This window comes from Camelus ferus, chromosome 25 (assembly GCF_009834535.1).
Source record: "Camelus ferus isolate YT-003-E chromosome 25, BCGSAC_Cfer_1.0, whole genome shotgun sequence".
NCBI classification, from domain to species: Eukaryota; Metazoa; Chordata; class Mammalia; order Artiodactyla; family Camelidae; genus Camelus; species Camelus ferus.
The window spans coordinates 12741519-12755855 of NC_045720.1; the positions used below are offsets into that span (position 1 = coordinate 12741519).

General features: G+C 49.0%; 1 protein-coding gene across 11 annotated transcripts in view; it reads left to right on the top strand.

Annotated features, from left to right (window-relative positions):
• Nucleotides 1–956: 956 nt before the first annotated feature.
• MTSS1 (MTSS I-BAR domain containing 1) overlaps nt 957–14337 on the top strand; it is a 140000-nt gene continuing 126619 nt past the window's right edge. For 2 of the 11 annotated variants that reach the window (XM_032467607.1, XM_032467616.1), the window contains exon 1: nt 967–1773. In XM_032467607.1, coding sequence (XP_032323498.1) covers nt 1702–1773 — 72 coding nt within the window. In that variant the 5' untranslated portion in view covers nt 967–1701. Of the gene's footprint in view, nt 1774–14337 lie in introns of all 11 variants that reach the window. The other 9 variants (XM_032467611.1, XM_032467613.1, XM_032467610.1 and 6 more) reach the window with 9 other exon arrangements.

A 14337-nucleotide genomic window follows, 5' to 3' on the forward strand; every position in this document is an offset into this window, starting at 1 on the left:
GGGTTTGTGGTTAAGAGTTGGCCAGAGCGGCCCAGGGGAAAACTATCTTCTGCAGCTCTGAAATGCGGCTCCATGCATCTCTTTGGTTCATAGCTTTCAAAGCCAGATCTTTTCCTAGTTACTGAATCTGATGCAGCTCTACACCACTTTGTACATGGTTTCTTTTGCCTCCCCCCACCCCCACCTATTTTCCTTTCGTCCTGCTTTGTGCTTCAAACGGTCAGCTCAATGGTCAAGGGAACAGCGCGGAGTTGGGGGCTTATGTTTTAAGGTCTTTAAAAAGCTTCTCATTTGATTCCCCTCCTCCTTGCCTGTTTGATGTTGATCTAAATGAGGGATCCTGGCTGTGCAGTTAGGCGGTGGAGCTGGGAAAATGAACCACCAGCCCCAAATCAACCTGGGCCTATCTGCTCTTTCCAGATTACACCTCCCAACAGGGCTCTCTGCAGTGACACCAACACCCGATGCCCTCAGTGCGCCTGAAAAACAACCGTCCGAGTCACGGGCAGCCAGCAATCTCTATAAACTGATGAACGGTACGCAGAAGCTCTAATGCCATTTGTTTTGCAATGGCAAATCAATCCACTTTCCCAGCATCCGGTAACTTTACTGAACTTGGTATCCCGCTGCAGGATACGCCCCCGAACTCCCCTTAATTACAGATTTGACTCTTTGCAATCGTGACTTGGCGCTGCAGTCCTGATACCACAGAACGGGCCTCTTCTCAGAAGCCTGCAGTAGCATCGGCGGCAGCAACAGCAGCAGAAGCACTTTTCCCGCCCTACTGAGGGCTCACTAGACGCGTGGTACTGCGCTAAGCGTGCCACAGTGCAAATCCCCGGGGTCGGCGGCTGCACCCTCGGTGCCGGGAGCTTGCAGCCATTGTGGGGCGGACACTCGCCTAGCCGCGTGCTGGCACGCCCTCTCGGCTCTGCGACCGGCGGCCACAGCGAGTAGGGAGTGCTCGGCGGAGGAGGCTCCCGCAGGGGTGGAATCCTACCCGCCTCGCCCGCCCGCCTGCAGGCTCCACTCTGCGGCCGGCGCCCCACGCGCCTCCCGGGCACGCGCTCCCAGCCCCGCCCGCGTGCGGCGGACGCACGGCCGCGAGCGCGCGCCGTCCCCGCGCCTTGGCGGCGGACGCACGGCCGCGAGCGCGCGTGCGCCCCTCGGAACGTCCCCGGGAGCCCAGCTAGATCGAGCGCCGGGCCCAGGCGTGCAGGGCTGAAAAGGAGGCGGCGGCCGCGGCTGCGAGCAACAGATCCCGGCGCCGCGAGCAGACCCGCTCTGCTGTTGGGCGATTTTTTTTTTTAATTTCAAAAACATTATTAATTAAGAAAATCTTGCATTTTTAAATGGCGCTGGCCCTGGGTCAGCGGGCGGTTTTCTCTGCTTCAAGATGGGCTTTGCCGTTTCTGTCGTGGGCACCCGTGGTGGCCTGATTGTCAGTCTTCTCCGGGCATTTTTAAGGCCAGGAGCCGAGAGCTGCATGTAGGCGCCCTACAGAGCGGTTTGGCTGTTTAAATTATTATTTTGGGCAGAGAACAGTCGATCTCGGGCATTTCGTCCCTTTTGCAGAAGAGGCTGCGAATCGGAGGTGGGTCGCTCGGAGGGTGAAATTCCTCCCGGGGTGAGCTATCCCCGGCCCCCCACACAGTCCAGGCGGCCCCGAGTGTGTGTCCTGTCCCTGCCGGCGCCGGGAAAATGGAGGCTGTGATTGAGAAGGAATGCAGCGCGCTCGGAGGCCTCTTCCAGACCATTATCAGCGACATGAAGGTAGGACGCCGGGGGTGCGGCTGCGGCGGCGGCGGCCGCCGCTACTGACCTCGCCGCCGGGCTTCGCCTCCGCCCGGGGCCAGCCGCCCGGCCCTTGGCTGCGCCGTGGCCACCGGCCACCTGCGGGAGCGTGCTGGCCCGGTGTCACCTGCTCACCCAGGGCGCCACTCCGGGCTGTGCTGGGTCACCCGGCGGGCAGCTTCTCTGGGGGTATCTGATGCCCCCTGCCCTCTCCCCGCCCGCTCATTGTCCCAGGGGGCGGCACCATCTCGTTTCCCTGGGGGACCTGGGCCCCGGCTCCAAGTTTTCCATTGTCTGTAGCTGGACGGAGTGTCTGCGACCCGCGAGGGCTGGGTGCCTGGGCGGACACCTGATTCCCCTGGGTATGGGGTGGGGGCGCCTGGCGCGGTGGTGGGGAGAGAATGGGGGCTCTGCAGCCGTGGGAAGAAGCCCACTGGCCGGTGAGACTGGGAGGGAGATCTCCCACCCTCCTTGGTTTCAGGTCCACCTGGGGGTGATCTGAGCAAATTAAGTATTAATTAGGCTCTTCCAAAGCCGTGAGGGTGTGCGTGCCTTCCCTCAGCCCTCCCTGGGGGGCGCGGAGCAGAAGTTCCCAGAGTCTCCCAGGCTGAAGGCAAGACTTGGGCACTGTATCCCCCACCCATCCAACACACACAGACTCCAGGTTTTCTCTTGGAAGGATTGTGAAGACTGTGTGTGTGTGTGTGGCGTGTGTGTGTGTGTGTGTGTGTGTGTGTGTGTGTGTGTGTGTGTGTGTTAGGGGCCGGGAACAACACCCTGGCTTTTTCCTGCAAAGGGTGGGACTAGGGATAACCTGATCCTTGGACGTGGATTTTCTGTGTGTAGAGATAGACCAGGGCCCGGTATTACTAATCCAAAGGAAATATAACCAGCCGTGCGAGCTGGCTGGAGGTGGGAATTGGGGGCGGTGGGGGAATTTTTTTTTTTTTTAATGTGTATTTAGGGAGCTTCTCTTTGGCTCCAGCCCAGCCCCGGTTTGCCTCAACAGATCCGGGGAGGTGGTGTTTAATTAAAAGCGCTTCCAAAACGAGTGGGCAGGTTTGGAAAGCTGTGCATCGAGTGGGTGTGGACAGCCCCTCTTCAGCCGCTGCCTGGGCGCCTGGAGGAGCTTTTGTCTGATGAAGTGCAGGGTCTGGAGAGGGTTCGGCCTGGGAGATGGACTTTGGAAGGGAATGCTCAGCTGTCATGGTCTGCTTCTCCCTTTTAGAACCAACTGCCACCTCACCCAGGGTGAACTTTTCCAAGGTGCCCCTGTCCTGGTCTTGTCCATTTTGAAATCCTTCTCCAGAGCTTGTGCCTTTTGTCAGAAATTGACATTCGTGAAGCATTATCTTCAGCGAGACCCTGCTTGCCCAGGAATGCCTCTAATCCGGCCACTTGGAATTAGATGGATTATTCCCTGTTCAAAGACGCCCTTTTCATTCCTTTGCCCCCAATCCACATTGAATAATTGAAGTGCTCTTTTGAGACAAAGCTTGGTATTTTCTCTGTAGACTCTGGGAATATTTCTTGTTAACTGAAATTCTACAGGCCTTATAATGAAACAAGATTTGGTCTGAGGTACACGTGTGTTTTGATCACCAGGAGAGGGGTTTGAGATGGGTTAGTAGAGCTGCTTGTGATTTTGGGGAGAGAGAAGTGAATATTTCCAGTTCTCTGTAGGAACAAGGACCCAGTAACCTAACCCGTCTGCCCACTGCAGTCCCAGAATATTCATATATGGAGTTTTTCCTTAGTCTTTGTTCCTTAATCCAGAATCCAGGCTCAGTTCTTCCAGTTTATGAGTCTGAACCCAAAGCCCTTCAGAAAGTAACCCATGTCAGGGAAGGCTCTCCTGCCATCCACCTGCCATCCCTTGGTGGCCCTGCAGCACTTTATGGTCGGGGCTGGGAGGTGGGGGGGATTTGTGGGTGCTGAGGTGATGTGCTTCTGCCTCCGCAGGATTCTAGTTAAAAACAAAGACTTATTTAATGCCCTTTCAGTGCTGGATCTACAGTTTGTGGTTCCTGAGTTCTTTCCCTTTGAATTGAGTTGGGTTTGTTCAACATCCTGTGGGAAGGCATTTATTTTAAAGGTTTATTTTGTTTTGGCAGACAAAGATTTTAAAAGCGAAGTGGAGTGGAAGACGAAAACATGTCTTGGGGTCTGCAGAATTTCAGACTTTTGGGGAGCAGAGAGATAAGGCAAAAGAGAGGAGGTGTCTCATTTCCAAGATTGTTTATGCGTAGGACATGTGCTGAGTGTTTTCATGGGGTTTTCTTCTTAAGAGACTTCTGCGTGGATTAGATGGCAGTGACATTTGAAAAGGGACTTTTTCAATTTGGGCGTATAGGAGAAGCAGTGTATCATATGCTTGTGCCTGGGATTGCCAGCAATAAAAGTCAATTTTTAATATCTGAACTTGGCTGTCTGTCTAAGGACCTGCTTCTTCCTTTCGCTCCTTTGAACTCCCAGAATAGGTTTATAACACCTTTGGTCTCCTTTCTGTTTGCTTTGAAGGACACACAGAAATGTTGGAAACCCATTAGGAGTACCATCTTGAGAACATTTTTAGGTTATTTTCTCAGAAGTGATGTTGGAGTGGGGCGAGGAAAGGGTAAGGAATACTTTTTTTTTTAAGTGATATTTGGTTCTTCAAAATGTACAGCAGCACAGGAAGGGAGTCAGTTTCCTCTTTGGAGAAAAAAAAAAAAAAGGAAAGAAAGAAAACAACAAAAAATGGAGTAATTTCAAGGCCTAGCACCAACCATCTTCCCAAACCAAAGAACCTCAAGGCATGGAAGAGCTGTAGAGGATTCTTTCTGCTTTCTTCTAAAGATTCTTCATCTGGCTGGGCCCTGGGCTGTCAGGGTGTATGTTTTATCCTCTTCAGGGAGACGGGTGCCATGGAGAAACCCTCACTTCTCTTCCATTGGGATCCAGCAGTAGCAGCTGTTAAATAACTTATTGATTCCTTGACAAGAGGAAACCTTGTGTTTTTCCCCTGTCTTCGACCCTACTGTGGTGGCCACTAATGAATGGTGGTGTGCAAAATCGCTTACAGGCTGCCTTTCCGCCATCCACATAAATCAAGTCGTCTGTTGTGAGCTGGTCCCAAAGGGAAGGGGAGACAAGAGATTCATGGGCCGGGAGGCAAGGGTCCATCGCCAGTTTGTCTGAGGGAATAGTAGCTTGGAAGTGGCTGTGTGTGGAAGGCCAGATGACTGACTTCTGATGTGTAAACACTGTTGACTGCATTGAGGTCCTGGAATTTTTTGGAATTTCTATCCAAGTCCCGGAAAAGACAGGCTGATGCTGCAAACAGCAGATTTGTGATACTACTTTTTTTAAAAATTGAGCTGTAAGTGATCTAGAATATTAGTTTCAGGTGTACAATATCCTGATTTCATATATGAATTAAAAAAATTTTTTTAAATTAAGTAATTGAACCAGCATACAGAATTTGATGATGTCTGGAGAGCTTTTAAGACCCAGAGACCCTGGTCAAACTTCAGGGCAGCTCACCCTATGGATATTTCTCTTCTTTTAATCATTAACTTAGTTTTATTTTTTTTTTTTTAAGTTGGATCCTCAAATCAAATATTTTTCCTGACCCTTGTTGCTCAAGAATCAGCATGTCAGGAGCTGCGTTGGGCCCAATGCAGGGAGAACTTTGTACTAGGTGGAGAGTGTGTTTGGGGTTATATAATGTGACTGGGGGTGAAAAAAACACCCAGCCACACCTTGAATTCCCCACCCCATGTCTCACTTTAAACGGGGGTGTCCTGTTACCAGCACCTGTGCTGAGCAGAATAGGGGCCTTGTTCAGTTTTCCTCCACTGCCCCCCATCCCGTTTGCCACCAGTATCCTTGATCCTAAGTTCTGCCTAAAATTAGACCTGCTAAAGGGACTTCTTGAATTCCATGGAAATCTTTTGTGGTTTGAAGGCACGTCAGGATATTTTCCCTTGCTTATCATAAGATCAAGAATGTGGCTGTGGGTCCAGCACTGGATAATGATTTCAGGTTTTGTTTTTCCCCCCTACTGTTTTGCTTGGGCTTTGGGGTTCCTGTCAGACAAGAGGTCCACTTCCGTGGTGTTTTTCGAGGGCCTGCTGCATGGAAGGCCTTTGGCTGGGCCATAAGCAGCCAAAGACCCACCAGGACTGCTCTTGGAGACCCGCTTGTCCAGTGGAATTCAGTATTGGCAGCTATGAAGGAAAGGCTGACAGTCCAACCTGGAGAAGAGCATTGGTCAGCCCCTGCAGGCTTTTCTTTTGACTCTTAAAAATTTTTTTTTTTTTTTTTTTTCCTCTAGGGAGATACTGAAAACTCAGCCAAGGCCTCTGCCAGTGGCCAGGTGCTCTGAGGGAGGCGGACTGCTCTGTAAATGGTGACACACAAAGGCAGACAAGCAAAGCCCTTGTAAAGTACAGATGGGCCCCATATTGGTTCTTCTCTTAGCAAATGGCTGTGTTTGCCCAGGGTTTTACAGCTTCCTCAGTTTGGGCCTGTGGGAGAAGACCGAGAAGTGAAGATGTCATAAAACCCGCAGCAGGGAACTGCCCAGAATGGTGCCTGTTCAGAGATTTAGGGCCTGTTCCCTGTAGATCAATCTTCAAGGGTTTTTAGGTGCAAATCTTGTGGTCCAGGTTTGTGAAGAAGTTGTTTTTTGGCCTTGGCTTGAGGGTTTCTGTGGGGAAAATCTCTTATATGTCATATTTAACCAAATTGTTTAAAACTTGCTGCTTAATGCTGTGAACTTTTTATGTTCTGGGGTTCCACAGTGGGCAGATGCCCCAAATGGAGAGAGAAGGTCATTCCTCATCACGATTTGTATGGAAAGTAGGCTGAGTTTGAACCTTGCCCTTACTCAGTCTTACGAGAGTACTCAATCCTACAGTATTGATCGAGCATCCGTGACATAGCAATCCCCAAAGCCTGATGCTATGATTTCAGCAAATAACGATACAGACTTCCCAGTCAAATTTGAATTTCAGAGAAACAGTGAACAACTTTTGAGTTTAAGTGTGTCCCATGCACACTAGAACTTCTCAGCTGCTGACCTCTTGGCCTTTGAACACTTTTGCATCTTGGGGGTAGGGAAAAGGAAAAAGCTAAAATGATGTCTGTCCATTGGGCCAGCTCACTTGAGGTGGTTAAAATGCTTGGAGGGTGAAAAGGTTGAAACTATTGATCCATTAGGCCCTTTATCTGTAATTTTCATCTAGGCTTTTTCCATCTTCCCAGGGATGGGCAAGAGCTGGCCAGATTCCTTCGGTAGCTGGACCATTTAGATCTACAAATCGGGTATGGAAAAATGAGATCATTTTGAGTTTACCATTACTGCTTGGAACTGCCTTCAGGACACTTTCCCCTAAAACCCACACCTTTGCAAAAACAAAGAAATACCTCTCCCCAAACCAAACAAAAGCCAAAAGACAGATTCAGCTGCCTCAGGACAGCAGACGAGAAGTATTTGGGACTCCTTAGAGGGAACTGAATGATGCCTGAAGCAGTTTAACTCAGATTTGCAGATTGCACTGACAATATGGCCTTATTAAGTAGTAAACCAGAGAGACAAATGGAGTAAATTAATTGGCTGAGCATTGAGGAAACCCATTGTATTTGATTGCCAAGGTTCTTTGAAGGAGCTGGAGACTGCAGAAGGTTTCATCTGTGTTTGTGTCACACGCACACACATACACCTCCACCCCCCCCCCCAAAAAAACAGAGCAAAACTAAAACCCACCTCAGTGTAGATTCCAAAACAGCCCACCCATTATCAGTGTTTCCCACCTCTTAACCCAGGGAAGAACCTGGCAGGGGGCTGTGTTGTCTGCTGCTTCTCAATTTAAGATGCTCTGGTGTGCTGCTGGTGCATGGGAGGTGCTCTGTATTCACTGCATGTAGTGAACAGGGGGCAGGAAGGACTTGGTGAGAATCTGCTGCACGCCATTGGGTTTAGTGGTTGGTGGCAGGATTTCCTGTCATCCTCACATCATCCCCACTTTACAGATGAGGAAACTGAGGCTTGGGGAGAATCCATAATTTGTTTAATGCCCTTGTGAGGTGGGCTGGTATTCAGACCCTAAAGCTGGAGCTCTTGAGAGCACGCGTAAGGTTGGAGGGGTGTGGTGTGGATTTCTTTCTAGAAGACAGCATTTCACTCACCTGAGTCGTAACAGGATGCCCGAGAAAGGAATCGGAGTCACATCTCTGTGCCTCCAGCCCAGAGCCAGCCTGGAATTGAGAGCTTGAGCTGAGATACTGGGAGGACTCTGGTGGGGTGGGTGATGCCCATCTGGCTGTCACTTTGTGGAAGTAGTTTTATATATTAATTTATGATATATCAACATATTGTGGCTTCCTTCCTTCTCCCACTTACCAATCTTCTTCCCCTGGGTGTGCAGAGAGGAAGTCCTTGCCTCCTGTCCCTGTCCCCCTGCAGTCTTCTCTGTGACTGGCCAGTGGACTGCCTTTTTATGTCCAGGGAGCCCATCAGTCCCTGAGGTTGGGTGACTATGCCCATTGGTCCCCCTAATTAAATGAATTAAGTAAGTTCACCCAAAGTTCAGTGACTCCTCAAAGAGAACTCCTTGCCTTGAGCTCGTTTTGTGCCCAGCCCTGGAACTCTCTTGTAAAAGCGCTTTCTGTATTTAATTATTTCCCGGTGGCCCTCCAGTTGGGTTGAGTCTGCAGAGCCATGACAAGTCGAGAAGTTGATGGAATCGCCAAAAAAACCCCTCCTTTCTGTGCTGATTCTTGGCATATACGACCTTGGTCATAGTTTCTAAGTGGTTTTTCTTTTCCTGTCTAGTTTAAGTGGGTGAAAAAAAATCAATTGAGTGCCTTTTGAGCTGTGTGTCTTTTTATTTGCTTTCTTTCCCTCGAAGAATTTGGACAGCAGTGAAAGTATTAGCTTGTTCAGCATCAGCCGCCCCTGCAGTCCTGGAGGTGGATGGCGGGTTTTGTCCAGGACTCCCTTCCCTGCCACCTCCCACACGACAGGAGTTTCCAGGGGAATGGAGGAGTGGGTCTGGCCTGAGGAGGAAGAGGTGGTTCTGGGCAGGTGTGCCCCTTTTGGTAGAATGGGCTTGATTGCAGGGACGGGTGCACTGGATTCCCTGGGAACCAGGAGACACTGATGCCCAGACCCTGTTTCTTGGAGGGTCTGATTCGTGCTTCTGGGGTACATCGTGGGCATTAGGTTTAAAAGCACCCCCAGCTAGGCACAATTTCAGCACCTTCAACACGTTTTCTCAACCTTGCCTACGTCTGAGTGAAAGCATTTTTAGGTAGTCACACAACAGTGCGAATATACTTAACACTACTGAACCGTATACTTCAAAATGATCAAAGATGATACAATTTTGTGTTATATTTTACCATAATTAAAAATAGTAATTAATTTATAGTGAAATGTTAAAGTGAATACATTAAAGTATAAAAATAACACTAGAAAAAGCATCTTTAGGATCCTTGGCTGTTTTTAACTGATTGGTAATAGGCCTGTCCAATACGATTTTCTGCAGTAATGGAAATTGTCAGATATGTTAGCCATGTATAGATTTGAATACCCATATGTGGCTAGTGGCTACCATATTGGACAGTGCGGATGTGTAACATACCATCTAAGTAGAAAGTGTGCTTGCGTGGCAGTACAGCTTCCTGCCCACACTCTACTTCCTTCTGGCCACATCGGTGCCCTTAACCCCCTCCTGTAGAAAATTCTGGAGCTTCTGCTGAGCTTGGAGTCAGAGAGAGGAGAGCTGGTTATAAATCCTGTGGGCAAGTTTCTCAATCTCTCTGAGCCTCGTTTTCCTCTTCTGTAAAATGGATCTCCTAAAGTACCCATCTCATAGGGTTGTTGGGGAGGGAGGGGCATTCTGAAACGAGATGGGACTTGTAAGGGTCTTCACACAGGGCCTGGCACACACGCTCTCAGATGTTAGCCCCTGTTATTTTGTCTTGCAGATTTGGGAATGAAGTAGTCTGAAGTCTCGAAATCAGTGCAGTAATTATCTTCACCACTGCTCAGGGCAAACGTGACCCCGCCCTTTACTGAGCTGTATTTAGAGCTTGCAGAGAAGTTTCAGGAAATGGAAAAGTTGAGTTTTTTTCTTGCTAAGTAAATCACTCCTGAGTTCATTATAACCTCATCTGGCCCAGCTGGGCCTATTTGCATTTCTTTATTTGCAAACCCTCTGTCTCTATATAAAGGGAGGCAGGACTGGGTGCCTGGCTGAGGTCCTCAGGGCCTTAATTTAATGCTTTAAAAAAAAAAGCCTTCTAGAGATGTTTACACCAGGGTAAGGGAAGATGAATTGCTTTGTCAGGGCCTTTTACTTTCCACCTTGTTTGAGCTACCCCTTTGTTTTATGGAGTGACTACCTGGAGAAGTGGCCTCATTTGCCTCTAGTCTGCCTTTTAGCAGCAGCTTCGTACGGGCACCTGTCCCTTCCCAAGACTTGAGTTCTTCCTACCTGCCTACCGACTGCCTGTGGCCCACCTGCCTTAGCCAGGCTTCCAGGGACCCCTGTGATTTGGCCCTACCAAAGCAGCCTGCTCTGTGCCTAGTGCCCCCCAACCTGGATTCCCTGGCTTCTTTGAACACATCCTGTACTCCTCATTCTTGCTGTTTGTCCAGTTTCAAGGACTGACTCTGCATTTTTATATTATTGAAATATTTCTCATCCTTCAAGGCCTCACTGGAAACGTACCTCCTTTCTGGTCCCTCCGCTGTCCACCAAGTCAGAGACCCCTGGGCCTTTTTCACAGTCTGTTTTGATCCTACCTATTATGTATTACATTCTGCCTTAGGTGGTTGCCCTTGGGCTTTGAAGCCTGGCTCTGCCACTTCCTAGCTCTCTTATTCTGGGCAAGTTATTCTTGTTCCCTGAGCCTTGATTTTCTTATCTGTAAAGTGGGGGGAGTAATAATTTTCTCTTGAAGTGGCCGAGGATTAAAAGGGAAAGGGCTTTGCACGAAATGAATGCTAAATACAATGCTCTTGTGCATCTGTCTGCGCCACCCCCGGTAATTTTCAGCAGAGTATCCTGCTGACAGCAGCACTCAGATGTCTCAGAAAATACAAAAAACCTGGATCTTCACTTTGATAATGCAGTAGAGACAAGAGTGAAATGCTTTTCAACTTTCAGCGTGTAAATCATTTGAGGGGCACATTACACGTATTCAACAAACACGGTGCCATGCCTGCTCTGTGCCAGGCACTCCGGGGGTTGGTGATACACCTGTGCCCTTGACCGAAAGTTGTTTAGTCTAGAGGAGGAGCAGACAAGTACCCAGAAATCAGTGTGACCTGCACCGTGGTAGATGTCAGGACAAGGTTTTGAGGGGACTGGGGAAGGCCTATGATTCTCATTTGGAGTAAGACGATGGAATCGGGGGAGACTTTGGGGACAGGTGACACCCAAACTGAGAATTGAGTTTTACTGCACTTACTTAACATTTGTATGGTACCAGCAGGCATTATTCTAGTGCTTTGCAAATAAAGGCTCTTAATCCTCTCAACAACCCAGTGAGGTAGTCACTGTTATCATGCCCATTTTACAGGTGGGCAAACCGGTACAGGGAGATTAAGCCAGTTGCCCCCATCATCCCACTAAGGAGAGGCGCAGCTGGGATTTGGGATTTGAGCCCAGGCAGTCTGGCTTCAGAGTCTGTGTCCTTATCCACAGTGCTGGGCTACCTCTCACAGCATCTTAGGGTTTCCGTTTCAGATTCTGTAATGGGTGTATTTCATCGATCGCTTTGATGATTGTTACAGCTGTAAATTGTTCTAGCCTAAAAATCTAGGCTCTTCTCTGAGCTGCTTCAAGAAGCTCCGGGGACTTCCCTCTATTTAAAGAGGACTCAGACCAGCCAATGACATGAAATTGTTAGGCGGTAGATGTGATCACCCCATCAGCAGAAGGAAGTCTGGGGGGTGGCGCATGGGGGTGTGTTTCCGAGGGGTCTGACTCGGTCGTCCGAGGTGACAACCACATGCCATATGTTTGTTTTGCTGGGGACACCCCCTCGCCAGGGTCACCCAGGTAACGGCTCTGCAGCCCACATGATGGCGTGCATGACAGGAAGGGGGGCTGCGTGAGGTAGGAGGCTGGAAATGCTTGGAGATTAGTTCCCAGGGAGACCTCAGTTTCACTTCTGAGGCCCGGCTAGCTCCCGCCCATCTGGCAGCTCTGGCAGCTGAGCATGAGGCCATTAAGGAAGTCTTTGAGTTTGGTTTAATGGTCGCTCTTTGTTTTGAAGTGATTGTTTACTGAACCTTCAAAGCCAGCTCTCCAGCAGGATGTGATCTGGGGCCTGGATAATTGGATGAGGCACCCCAATAGGAAGCAAGGAGCGGGGAGCAGGGCCAGGAGGAGCTAGCCTGATAGCCAAGCCCTTGGCATCAGAGCTCTGGGAGGCTCCGTGAGCCGCTGCTGGGGGATGGAGGTCGTCGCAATCAGAAGTAGACCTGGGGCAGGGGTCCCCTGGAACCTGGCCTCTTTGATGTTGTGCCGGCCTTAATTAGGGACACCCTAATTAAATCACCAAGGAGGAAGTTTTCCCCTACATTTAGCATAAAGCATTAGCAAATGTTTTGAGAGCATTTCATGAGGGATTACTTCTCCAAGATTATGCAAGTAATAGAAAGTTGTTGGAGGAAAAACTAAAACTTCAGGTAAGTAAAAAATAAGTCACCCATAACCATTTGATTGCAAAGTGGGTTAGAGACACACATTTTCGATGAAGGCTCTTGTGGCCTGTGCCATTCCAGACATTTCTTTTTTCACTTAGCTTTTCACCTACGCTTTGCGTGCATGTAATTATAAGCCATGTCAGTTTTTGTGGCTGTGTAGTGGTCCATTGTTTGTCTGTGGTTAATTCATTTAGTCGACACATATTTGAGGACATGTGTTCCACGTTCTGTGTTAAGTACTGGAGACACAGCAGTAAATAAAATGGACACAGATCTCTGCCCTCTCAGAACTTACATTCTCGTGGAGATGGGGTAGGGGTCTGGGACAGACACACTGAATAAGTCAATCGTGTTGTATATTAGAAGGAGTGTGTGCAGCGGGAAAAAATCAGGACCAATGTTGCTGTTTTTAAATAGGGTGGTTAGAGGAGGCCTCACAGAGGTGATATTTGCACAACAGCTTATGAAGAATGTGGATATCAGAGAAATAGTGAATGTTTTAGGTGAGGGAAGTACATGTGCAAAGGCCCTGAGGTAGGAGCCAGTTCCATACTGATTCATGATTCGGCCGTGTCCAGTTTTTCCCTAATTATAAGCAGCACTGTAATGAATATATCCTTGTAGCTACACATTGAGTTACATTGATGGTTTCCCCAGAAGGATTTATCCTGGGTCAAAGTACATACTTTCAAGGCTTTTGAAACCCATTGCCAAATGCCTTTTGGAAAATGTTACGTCAGTTCACATTTCCACGTGCGACTGCTTATCACCAGGGATTACTTCTAAACGAGCAGGACTAGAGCATCAGGACTGAGAAATTGCTGGGGCCACAGCATGCAATGCCTCAGAGGGATGTGGCATATTACCTTGTTTTAGTAAACATTCCCTGGTGGTGGGTCTCTGGGAGGTCGGGCGGGGAGTATACCATGAGTGAGTAGAAGTGGGGATGGCTCTTAGGCCACCCTGAGCCACCCAGAGCCCCCTCTGCAGCTCGTGGAGTAGGATCTCCCCACTTTGCCCTGCCCCCTCCCCACCCCCCCAAATCACACCTTCCTGGGATGTGTTCCAGGTGAATGAAATGACTCCCATGTCTAAACGTAGCATGATCTATACTTCCTTTCCTTTGCTAATTCTCTTTCTTTTGCAGAGAATGTTTCCTCCTTTCCTTCTTTCTTTCCTTCCTCTTTACCCAGAAAAATTTCCTTTTGTCCTTTAAGACCTCGGTGAGGCATCACTGTCCTCCTCCGGAAATTTGCACCAACCCCACCTTCCAGTACTTTATATCTGGAGTGTGGTACCCTCCGAAGGCTTTGGGATCGGTGGCTTACATGGCAGCATTCCTCAACACTTTGGCTTCTTTTTAGGCCCCACCGGGTACTGGTGCATAGTAGGTACTCATTAACTGTTTGAGGCATGGTGGCTGACCTTGAACGCTGACTCATTCAAACAGACATTGTCGGCATTTCTGGAGTTTTAAGTGCTAGTCACCCTTCTTTGCTCTTGGATTCTGTCACTCTCATTACCGTCCTTTGAGGTGAGGACTACCATGGGCGTCATTTACAGATGAAGACAGGGTGGCATCCAGTGACTGAATAACTTAGGTCCCTAGTGAGAAGATCTGAAGTTGGGCAGTCTTGACTCCAGAGCTGTGTTCTTACCCACCAGACCACACTGCTCCTTTTAGATGCTGGATGTGGCTACCTATCAGGGCCCCCTATCCAGGCAAAGAGAATGACATTTAGTGGGAAGACACTAAAAAAGGACAATGACTATAGAAGTGACAAGCACAGCCCTTTTTGGTGATGCCCACCTGGGTGTCGTTCCTAGCAGCCTGG